The sequence below is a fragment of the Vulpes vulpes genome, chromosome 1 (assembly GCF_048418805.1).
Source record: "Vulpes vulpes isolate BD-2025 chromosome 1, VulVul3, whole genome shotgun sequence".
NCBI lineage: Eukaryota > Metazoa > Chordata > Mammalia > Carnivora > Canidae > Vulpes > Vulpes vulpes.
Genome location: NC_132780.1, coordinates 84,489,434 through 84,501,817, shown reverse-complemented (window position 1 = coordinate 84,501,817; position 12,384 = coordinate 84,489,434). Strand labels below are relative to the sequence as shown.

Here is a 12,384-nt window from a genome sequence, read left to right as displayed (position 1 = left end):
GCGGTTTGGCGCCTGCCTTTGGCCCAGGGCGCGATCCTGGAGACCCGGGATCGAATCCCACGTCGGGCTGCCGGTGCATGGAACCTGCTTCTCCCTCTGCCTGTGTCTCTGCCTGTCTCTCTCTCTCTCTGTGTGACTATCATAAATAAAAAAATAAAAACTAAAAACATTAAAAAAATAATAATGAATTTAGCTTCAAAACTAAATTTTTTTCATAAATATTTTATAATAGTAGTTATTGATCATTTAAGGTGTATATACTGTTACTTTAAAAATAGATGCATATGAAATATATGAAGTTTCTTATGTAAATGACAAACTCAACTGTAATATGTATAACTAGTTTATTGTTTGTAATCAATTTTGAAATGGATTTTCTTTTTATGTATAGTTCAAATTATGCACTTTTCTCCCCATTGTCTATTTTCAGTATTTCTGTTGTGGTAAAATGCTTATCCATCAGTCAGTTGATGATATATGCTCTTGTGTATCCACATGTTAGGAAAGCAAGTTAAAAGCCAATGAAACATATTATTTGTACATTATTTGCGTCATTGATGATGCACCTTTATATAGGCCTTTTTTTCACAGTACTATTAAAACTTTGACTCATCAAATCACTTACAAGGTAATTATTACAAGGTAATTATACCCACAGAGAGATAAGAAAATAGAATTGTCAGTATATAGAATCAAGGCTAAAATTGAAATCACTACTGGAATTTGAGTCAGAAATTGAAAACCCAACTTCACAGTGAAGCTAAGTGTTGTTTTGAAAAGGAATTAGGAATCCTTATAATAAAGCCTCTTTAATTTTGGGAGCACTTAATGGCCACTCTACACTCTTAAGCTGGAAAGAAACCTAGAAATTTCTTACATTCCACTTTGGGGTCTTTCCTCCCATACTGTTCTAAGAATTTTCTATTTTTCAATACAACACATTGTAATTGAGAATCTCTTATGTGCATGGGTCTGTAACATAGGTGTCAAGTATACAATTTGATTTGATACTTAAACTCAAGAATCATGTAGTCTTTTCTTCTTGATCATGTAAGACATGTACAATAGATACTTTCTTTTTGTAAATCTAAGTGACACTGTTCATAAGAGATGAGAAAAGGCAGCAGTCAGTGAAGATCAATGTTTTGTGAAAACATCCCAACAAAGATGAAACAAGAGCTAGCCCTTCTGGGGTGGATGAGATTGGCATGGCAGGGAGACGACAAGCATGAGATAAAGAGGCAAGAGTAAGAGGAGCATTCATGAGGCCAGTAGAGAGATACATTGATAAGTGAATATTAACTATAAGATGTGAGTCAGGCTGGAGAGATCACATTTAAATCATCATAGAAATATAGTGTTGTATCCTTTAAAGTCTCATGGAAGATTGAGCTCTTTACTGATTGATTGAACTGATTCATGGTTCTTTGAAGTAGAAAATATCTTATGAAATCCAATCCCCAGATTTATAAAATCTTGGGAATAAATCTTTAGGCCTACTTAGATTTTCACATGCGGTACATATACCACAAGTCTCCCTGTACAGATACTAAGGTAACTCATATTGAATTTGTAACATGGCAGTGCATGCCAAGTTCATTTAATCTCACTCTCCTATAGTGTTTAAATTATTTATTTACTTAATTAATTGTGTTTGCTTACTTATTAATCATGTAACTATACTGGCATTTATATTTTCTTATTTCTTTGTGGGAATGTGAGTTGATAGATTAATCTATTAATTAATTAATTCCTTATATACCAAACCACCAAAATCTCCAAAAGATAATTGAAGATATTCTAGGATATGGCATGTCCTGGATTGGATATTATGGCTTACAAAATCTCCATATCTCTGTTAACATCCCTGGTACATTTCCTTTTATCATTTCCTGCTACAAGAAAGCAATTTTCATCTACAGTTTGAATTGATTCTGGAACATGAAAAGAGTTTATTTTATTGACAGTAATTTTAAGAAAGGACAAGGGGCAATCGTTACAGATTCTTTCTTCTTTCAAAGGAAGGTCGCTTTAGAATTTAACCTAATCCTAGTCAAAATTTAAAATGTAAATAATCTGTGACACCGAAGGTCTGCTAGATCTGAATGAGCAGAAATAAAAATTTATCAGAGAGCATGGGACATAGTTTTTCAAGATGATTATTCTCCTGTGAAGATGAATTACGCTTGCTTACTGTTAGAGTCATGCTGTATATACTGAATTTGACCACATCCACTAAGCAGGAGGGAAAGGAGATCTAGCCTAATCCCTGGGCCCAGAAGAAGACTATCAGGTTTATTTGTTACTCTTTAAACTGTTGTAATTAAATTTTCCTTTCCTTCTATCTTTGGGAGACATTGATCATTGACAAGTGACTATGTACTTTATTGTTCAAATCAGGATACGTTTAAAGCTAAAAGAGTGCACTAAAAATTAACAGGCATTAATTAATCTATAACAAGAATAAACTGATGTGTCTTGGGCAAACCAGACACATGGTCACCTTCCTAGAGTGCAAGTAAGCCTTTTCTATCATCAGTTATCGCTGTGAGTATCATCTACACTGGCTCAAACTCCACCCTGACCCTCTCAAACCCTTCTAATACACATTTTAGTAGAACTTTGAATCCATGATCAATAAGTTTCCTCCATCCTTAACCTTTTGAGAGCAGCAGAATATAGCAGTTAAGAGCATGGACTAAGGAACTAGAGAGACTTAAGTTGAATCCTAACTGTGACACTTATTAGCTGCACGACATGGGCAAATTATTTCATTTTCCTGTAACTAAAAGCTAATCAAAAGCCTTCGTGCCCATCTGTGTATTGCAGGGTATTTTGGCTTGGCTTCTCTCTTACAGACCTTTAACATAAGAATACTTGAGCCTTTCCTTTTGAACCCATCACTCATAAGATTACCCAGGGAAGCATCTTCCAATTTCCTATATGGAAGACATAAACTTGGATGCCAGTTTTCAGATAGATGAGTAGGGGTGGAGGGCAGATGAGTGGGTCTCATCATTCAGATCTGTATTTCCCTCCGCTTTCCTCTGTATGATGAGGGAGGAGAAGCTGTTAACTAGCTATCTGGAATAAATGAGGAGGTCTGAGGCTCTATCTGCATCTTAAACTTTAACCAATTCTCTTATTTTTTAGCCTCACTCTCATATCTACTTTTAGAGGTAGCTGGTGCCTCCAATTTATGGATATAGGTTCTGTGGTATAACTGTAAATTGCCCATGGATTTTCTCACTGCCAATATAAAATTTAACTTGCTTGAATCTTCTCAAAATCAGTTGCTTTTTTAGCTTATGTCTTAATTCTTCCTGCCACATTTTCTCATTTCCTATTTTCATTGCCTTATGGTTTAAGAGTATCTTTATTGTCATTTTAATGAGGTTTAATAAGAAAACAAAAGTAAATGAATACATTCAACTTGCCTTCTTTACCCAGACCTAAAGAATATATTGTTTAAAATTTTTATTTATTTGAGAGAGAGAGAGAACACAAGTAGGGGAGGGAAGGGTACAAGCAGACTCCACACTGAGAGTGGAGCCCAAAGCAGGGCTCAGTCTAACCACACTGAGATCATAACATGAGCCAAAATCAAGAGCCAGATGTTCAACCGACAGAACCACACTGGTGCCACCAAAGAATTTTTTTAATTAGATTTTTTCTCTTACTTGTTAGTATGTAGGAAAGAAGTTGGTTTTGGTATAGCATCTTTGCAGAATTCTCATTAATTCTAAAAATGAGTCTGTAAATTCTCTTGGATTGTTCTGTGTCTGATTAATTATACAAATCACTTCAGTCTGGTTTCTACTCCCAGCACTTGACCAAATTGCTCTTGCTAGGGCTACCAGTTTCCTCCATGTCACTAAATTCAGGGGATACTTTTATGTTCTAATCATAATTTGTGTGTTTCAGCAACATCCTGCACACCCATTACTCCCTGAAGTCCTCTTCTTTCTTAGCTTCTTTAACATCTTAGTGTCTTGGTTTTTCTTATACTTCTTTGGATGCCCCTCCCCTCTTTTGGGTTCTTTTTCTTCAGCCACTTGAAGTTTCTTAGAGCTTTTACCTGGGATCTTTTCTGCTACCTTGTTACCATCATCACTACTAACAACTACTATTGTTATCATTATTATTATGTAATTAGCTTTCACATCTTCCTCAGCTCTTTTAGAATACCAGATTTTTATGCCATAAGCTTGAAAAATCAAGACTTTATAAATTTCCTAATTGTTCAAGTAGTTGTAAATTCACAATCATGTGAACTTATCATGACTTATAGGGTAGGAAAAATGACATTTAAGCAGGAAAAGCATTAACTGCAAGAAATGCAGAAATACCTTAGAAATTATTGTGTTTCAATCTTCAAGAACTTGCAATAATAAGCTTACTTCAGAATCCTAATCTCGGATTATAGGTGGTCAACCAAACTAGTTGGTGTGGTTTGCTGGGGCCAGCTACCAGAATCAATATGATATTCCCAATTGTATTAATGATACAGCATGGTGTATTGATTGTTAAGTGCTTCCATGGTGAACTGGATTGGCTGGTTGGCCATGTAAAGGATTTATAAATCAGTATAAATTAAATATATCTGAATGATTTAAATGAGTTTATTTAAGTATGGAAAATAACTTTATTATTAAGCCTACAAAGCAACCTTTTTCATGAAAATTCTGAGCTTTAGTAATTTACTCATACTCAAGGAATAAACCTGTGTCAAGCAGATAATGCAATTATGCACGTAATCTAGATATAAGACCTCTGTCATATACATCTCTATCCCTCTGTCTGCCACATATTTCCCATCTGTAGCTTGTATTCTTCTTTTCTTACTAATATCTTTTGAGGAACAGACATTTTAAATTTTGATGAAGTCCAATTTCTTAATTTTTAAAATTTATGGCATTTTGTGTCTAAGATATATTTTCATTCCTCAAACTTACAAAGATATTCTTCTCTGATTTCTTCTAAAGTCTAGCAGCTTTTAAATTGTTCTTGCTTCTCACATTGTTGAAATCCATAATTTCACTTTTATCAGAGTCATCTTTCCAAATCTTAAATATAACGATTTGACTTATCCTTCCTCCACCAATTTCAACCTTATTAGGCCTATTTGCTACAATCTCTCCAAATTCTTTTTTTTTTTTTTCAGGTGAAACAATTTTATTTCACAGTTGTCTTTAAAACCACAAAGACACTATGTTCTTCATATAAAAACATTAGTACAGATAACTATACTTTCTAGAAAATGATTATATAGATCCTCTCAAAGAAAAATGCACACCATTATATGGTTCAGACAAGTTACTTGGGAAAAACACATCTGGACCGATTCCTAAAACATACCAGAAGACCACGCCACATCTTTTGGTTCAAAGTATAGATTACTGTCATCAGTAAGGGCTCCTGCATTCTTACATATTTGATAATACACATATAGACTGGTTTGTGACTTAATGCTCCATTGGTTCATCAGCCTTTTCTGCAGGTTCATCAGCAGGTTGAGCAGGCTGTGCCTTTCTCTGTGGTCTTTCTTCAAGACCTTCCAGGAACGGAGATACATCATCATCATCATAAATCGTAAACTCCAAGTCTTTACCAACAATTCCAATGGAAACATTCTTTGTAGTTAGGTCCTGTTCTGCAGGAAGTGTCTCTCGTAAGGCACGCAGACCATGTTTAACCAGTTCATTCAAATTGCATTCCAGGGATCCCTGGGTGGCGCAGCGGTTTTGCGCCTGCCTTTGGCCCAGGGCGCGATCCTGGAGACCCGGGATCGAATCCCACGTCGGGCTCCCGGTGCATGGAGCTTGCTTCTCCCTCCGCCTGTGTCTCTGCCTCTCTCTCTCTCTCTGTGACTATCATAAATAAATAAAAAATTAAAAAAAAAAATAAATTCAAATTGCATTCCATAAACCCAGACATATGTCTCTCCAAGTAAGTACGAGCTGATTGAGAACGGGCTCCAATGGACATGGCTCTACAGTCAAAATAGTTGGCAGATGGACAGGTTTGGAAAATGTGAGGGCCCATATCATCATAACCAGCAATGAGCAGTCCAACACCATATGGTCTCCGGCCATACCGTTGTGTTGGTATCTGGGTCTTGCTTCCAATTAGAGATACAAGACGAGACACAGGAAGAGGTCTGTCAAAAACAAATCTGGAATCCAAACACTCCTGGCGCATAAAATTACATAACAGTCTAGCATCAGCAGTAAGTCCCGCAATTGAGATACCAATATGGTTATCAACATGAAGAATTTTCTTCTGATGAGCTGCAAGCTCTGACTGTGCTCTCTTCAATGCAACCAACACTGCATGGGTTTTTGATTTCAGACCAACTGTGGCTGAACCTTGTTTGACAACTTCCATTGCATATTCAATTTGATGAATCCTGCCCTGAGGGCTCCAAACAGTGACGTCATTGTCATACTGGTTGCGAAACATGGTTCCGGCGCGGGTCCCGCTGCGGCCTCCCGCAGAGGTGGCGGCTTCAGGAGCGCCTCTCCAAATTCTTTAACATGATTTACAAAGCACTTTATTGTGTCTTTCTTTCTCAGAGGAACAGCTTACCTCTACTCCCATCCTAAATTACTTTGCATTGGAATTGCCAATCATTTATAGTTCCCCTAGAACACCTGCACTCTCCTTTGTTTCTAGACTATTGCTGTTTCTTTGTCTGGACTATGTTTTTGCCTATTCATTCTTCTCTTCATGTAGGTCACTCCTACTTGTTTCTCAATCTTTGTTTTAATGTTACTTTCTCTGGTAGGCCTTTCTTGATCTTTGAATAAAACATTAGTGCCCTTCCCACATGGTTCCATAGAGCTTTGGATTTCCACACTTTTCTGGACTTGTTATTTACCAGCTGTGTTTCTCACTCCATGCTCTTCGAAGGCCAGAGATGTATCTTGTTTACTATGGTGTCTGCAGTATTCAAAAGAGTTCTTATTACATAAAAAGGGTAATGGAATATCTTAGATGGTGGATAAAGCAGGTGAAGATAGCAGCTATGACCTAGTAAACTTGGTTCTTTGAACCCACCATCATTTATAGAAGATATTTGGTAACTATTTGATTTGCTTTCCATCTTAGTGGAACATTTTAATACATTAACACATATTTATTGCAGAAATTCTAGGAAAGAATACAGAAAAAATGAAATTATCAATTATACTACATTCTTTAGCTAGTAACTGTTAATATTTTGATGTAATTTCCTTTAGTTGTATATGCATCTTGCATGTTTTTTAAAAATAAAATTTAAATCAAATAGTGTATGAAGTTTTAAATTTTAATCATTATTTCCTAAATAACCCCCAATAAATCATATAATTATGTGACCAAAAATAATGATAATTAAAAAATATAGACTTTGATTCATATTTTTATATCCAAATGACTGTTACTTCATTCAGAAAGTCAATGATTTTGCAGTTGCTCAAATATTTTTGGACCCAATCTTCAGAAATTGTTCTTAGAGCCAAAGAAATATAATTTCTTCAGAATCACATTTCATTTATGATTCAAAACTTATCCATTTATTCAACAAATACTTGTTGAGTTATAGCTACTCTTTAAGGTTATTTTTTTTTTCTCTTAAGGTTTTAGAGAGTGAATTGTGAGCAAGACATAGTTCTCTCTCTTCAAGGAATTTGGTTACTTTTTATTATTTAATAATTTTGGTAACAATTGTCCACTCCCAGAAAATTGAATCCACACTGAAAGAATGATTATTTACTGAGACTAATGATATTTTAAAAATGTATTACTATTTATTAAATAATTAGTAAATTATTTTTATTAATGGCAATATAGTTGGGATAAATCACTATTTTTTTTAGATTTATTTATTTATTTATTCATGAGAGACACACAGAGAGAGAGAGGCAGAGACACAGGCAGAGGGAGAAGCAGGCTCCAAGCAGGGAGCCTGATGTGGGACTCGATCTTGGGTCTCCAGGATCACGCCCTGGGCTGAAGGTGGCGCTCAACTGCTGAGCCATCTGGGCTGCCCTAAATCATTATTTCGAAAGTGACAGCAGCAATTGTGAATGAGGCTAAGTAAAATACAAATTTAAGAAAATGAGAAATATTATTTACAGTGTCATCTCACGTAAAAATGCCAAATGAGCACTCCCTTCTCCCCATGATTTCCTTTGGAACTGGAAGCTTTCATGGATAAGCTGAATTTGAAATGAATTTTGAAGAAGGGCAAGTACGTAAAAAAAAAGAAAAGAAAGATGGGTAAATATTTATTTATTTATTTATTTATTTATTTATTTATTTATTTATTTATTTATTTATGGAGTGAGAGGTATGACCTTAAGAATGGAAAAATGCAATGCTTATTTGGTTAGAGAAAGTGTAAGTAGGAGAATGGAATAAAATTTTGTCAGTAGCTTTCAATTAAAGGTCACATCAGAATTACCTAGGAAACTTTCCAAAACTTGCCTTTGTTCTTCTGATGCCTCCTCAGGAGCATTTGAGACAGCTTTCTCTGGTCAGCTGCTCACTTCCAACTTTGTCCACCTTAGAGAAGGGAAGGAATAGATACAAGTTGTTACTATGTATTGCTTGAATGAACCCCCTCCCCATTCAGTGGATTTTGATTGCCAAGTTGGGGAATTTAGACATTTATTCCATTAGCAACTGTGATATATTGTAGATATTGAACCATGAAGTTGAAACGAGAAGTTCTGTGTTTTAGGTAGATCACTATTTTGGTGGTGTGCTGGAGGGATAACAACCATGTAGTAGATTTTCTGTTACAGTGAGGTAGGAATACAATATATTGCTTTTTAAACAGGAATAATAATTTAATTTCTTGTGTAGGTGAAACTGTATTAATATAAATCATTTTCTAATGAAGGCTTTTGCTGGATATGAAAATTTAGATACTTTCCCTTCTTAATTGTTCAGAAGTTGACTGTGAGACTATGCAAGTAGGTTACTGCTGTTATTAGAACTGTTATAAAAGATGGCTATTTTAAGCAAATAGAACAATCACCTGTAATGCTTATGCCCTCAACTGATGAAAGGCCCAAAAGGAAAGAAATTCAAATTCACTTTCTTTATCACTTTAGCATTTTCTGAGAAGAGAGCATCAGTTTAAAGACATTTCATCAGTAAAATGAAAATAAGTAACACCTCAGTCCATATCATTGGTCTTTATGAACTAATGAATTTGGAATAAATGTAGTTTGATACAGTAGTTTGATTTGTTCACTAAGCTTAGGCAAGGAACAGATTCTTGAATTTTCAAATTCTTCAATTTTCCCTTCTCCAGGACTAGGATACTATGCTTGTTTTACAGTTCTCATATGATGGTTCTGAGAATCTTTTCAAGTGGTTATTTTCAAATCATATAGCCACAACACTGGATAAAGGTGAAGTTCCCTTTATGTATTATCTTCTTTTTACCCTCATAAAAATTTTAAGCTTTTATTTGCTATTGGTGCAAATGCAGTACAATAATGAAAGTGGTTTCTTCACATTTGGAACAAATTTTAATACTTCAAGTGAAACAAAATTTGTAGTATAAATATGTTTCCAATGATTTAATACTAATTGGGTTAGTTACTTGCACTTGAGAAATAGTTGCAAAGTAATTACTCTTCTAACATTATAATAATAATCACTCAGAAATATCTAGAAACTACTTGGCTTTGAAATTTTTAAAGAAAGGCATAAAAAATAATATTTTTAGTGTTCTGGGAGAGTATATCCATTGATTTATTCAACAAACATTTTAGCCCCTATTGAACCAGACATTATCTTAGACAATGGGATACAGCAGGGTATAAAGCAGGCAATGATTGTAGCCCTCATTGTGCTTTCAGAATAATTGTGTTTTCCTTATTCTCTTTAATAGCATTTTAATACTTTAAACATAAATGTTTGGATACTTGTGATGGAACACTATGTGGCAAAATGCGTGTGTTCTAGTCTATCTGAATGAGTCCACAGAGCCAGTGTTGATTTCTTTTTGCTCATGAAAACTGATGCTTTTGGTCCTATGTCTGCATATATAGTTATAGCCTAATTAATCAGACCAATAAATCAATTGAATGTATATTAAATTTGGCTTATTTTAGTTTTTTAAAAATATTTTGTTTACTTTGTTAATCATGTTTCCTAACAATATTTTGAGTTTCTAAAATAAAGGGATTTTATTTTATAATTTTTATTGTCTTTGCTTCAGAGCATTGCATTCTATGAGGATATAGCAGTTTCCTTCTTGATTTAAGCAATGTACAAACAAAATTGGATAAAGAAACTGAAAAATCTCATTGGGGCTTGAGTTATCTTGCTGAACCCATGAATTAAATATAAGAATATAAGAAATGTAACACTAGATTAAATTAATTGTCCACGGAACATGTTATTTTATGGAAAACCATGGTATTTGCTTTCCACAACATTGATCTACTTGAACATAATTATATTTCCTTAGTAATACAATACATATCAATTTTCCACAAATCAATTTTCTACAAAGACCTTCTTTGATCCCATTTCTATGTTCAGTCAGTACTGCCTCTTCAGTTATAAGTCTATTACCTCTGTGTATGCTTCACTTCCATATTCCAATGACTGTGTAAAGTATTTTTCAAAGCACCCCCTAAGGTACACTATAATTTGGAAGATGTGGTTAACTTATCCATCTTTTTATTTTTAAAAAAATCTTATTCTTGCTCACTTTGAAAAATATGAATCTTTAACTGAATTCATGAGGAAAATTTTACATCCTTTTGCTTATTTAAAATCTAGACCAGTTCTTCTATGATATCCTTTATGATCAGAGAGCAATGAAAATTGTGTATACATTCTTAAGGAGAGTGACACAATTTTGTTTATGGATAATGTTGTTTCATTACCATATAAGAACAATGAGCATTTTTTTTGTCTTTATTGTTACAGTCACACCTTAAATCATTGTCTTAAGATAATATTTGGGTGATCTTTCACTCAATCTCTACTGCATTTTGTATAAAATAGATCTCCCAAATCAAAATACTCATAACACTTTCTACCTTGCAAAATCACATACTGAATGTAATATTCTACACTACTAGCACTGAATAAATATTTACACTGACAGCATTTCTGCATTCATGGACCTTTAACATTTTTTGAACTCTTATAAATTAGTATGTATGCTTATATTAATGTATACACCTATATTTGTTAATTTGTATGTAACTCATTCTCTTAGTGATTTTCTTCACTTTTACTAATAGAACCTTTCCTGAGTTGTCTGTACATGTATTACACCCTCCCTGCTTTGATAATGTGTTAATTTTCAGAAAGAAAGAGCATATTTGGCTAATCTTGTCTTCTTTCTCAATGCCTTCTTCTTGACTTTTTTTTGTCCTTGTGCTTTCTAAGGGTCTTAAGTAATTAACAATAAATTAAATTGATAAAATCGAGTCAAGACTTTTGAGACCAAAAATTTTCTTAACACCTGCACTATTTAATTTATGCATGCATATAAATCTTCTATGTTAAAATCTCTAAGTTCTTCCTCTTTAAAATGATTTGTTTCAGCCAGCCTGAATGTGTAGTTTTTACTTGGACTGTATTAAGAACAAATAAATATGAATATTAATTATTCCCCCAGTAGCAGATTCTTTCCCAAACTATGTCAATGCAATGTGTTAAAAATATTCAGCTTTGAAGAGTACACACTGAAGCTAAATGTGGACTTCAGAGACATTGCTTTCTCTAATCCTGCAAATCATATTTAATAGTTTCTATATGCACAGAAATCTTTGTATGTTCACTGTGTCTATGAAATATTCCAGGAAAATCATGTTTAGGCTTGTCTTACTAGAATAACATTATCTAAAATGGAACTTAAATGACTATTAGAATAAGTGAGATAATACGATGCACTGTGAACACTTTTGGCCTGCTCTACTTAGAGCAGACATCTCTCTAAGGGTACAGGCAGAGAGTCATTTTACCCTATGTGTGAAGAGAGAAACTGACTTCTTCCTATTTTCCTTGAGTAAATATACTATTACTTTCAGAACTGAGAACCTTTACGTCTAAAGGCCATTACCTGATTCAGTGCATTATTTGTGGAAAGAGAAAAGAAAAACCAATCCTCCTTAAAAACCAATCCTTTCTTAAAGTCCAGAAAAATCTGACACTTGGGGATAAAAGCAGAACCAGAATGAGAAAGAGAATCTGTTCTGGACAGGAGATATTGTTTCCTTTCTTAAGTTTCATGGAACACACTAAAAAAAGTATTTAAAAATACCATGTGTGGTTTGTCCCTTCCAGCTGGACATGGCACCAGTCCATAGAATAATGATGACACAAGCAAGGTGATTATAAGGGACCCACATAAGCTGATCTCTC

At 34.2% G+C, this 12,384-nt stretch overlaps 1 protein-coding gene across 1 annotated transcript; it reads right to left on the bottom strand.

Moving 5' to 3' along the window:
- Window positions 1–5,140: 5,140 nt before the first annotated feature.
- On the bottom strand, window positions 5,141–6,534 carry LOC112919437 (proteasome subunit alpha type-1-like). The gene is made up of 2 exons (XM_072718911.1): window positions 5,925–6,534; window positions 5,141–5,719 (listed from the first exon to the last, which is right to left on the bottom strand). The coding sequence occupies exons 1-2, from the start codon at window positions 6,460–6,462 to the stop codon at window positions 5,466–5,468; spliced, it is 792 nt and encodes a 263-aa protein (XP_072575012.1). The 5' UTR covers window positions 6,463–6,534; the 3' UTR covers window positions 5,141–5,465.
- Window positions 6,535–12,384: the final 5,850 nt, after the last annotated feature.

Bases quoted from the DNA above. Each gene is read 5' to 3' on its own strand.
- LOC112919437 (XM_072718911.1), bottom strand. From the start codon at position 6,462: ATGTTTCGCAACCAGTATGACAATGACGTCACTGTTTGGAGCCCTCAG. The intron at 5,720-5,924 runs TGGAATGCAATT...CCCAGGGATCCC, and splicing joins GAGACATATGTCTGGGTTTA to TGGAATGCAATTTGAATGAA.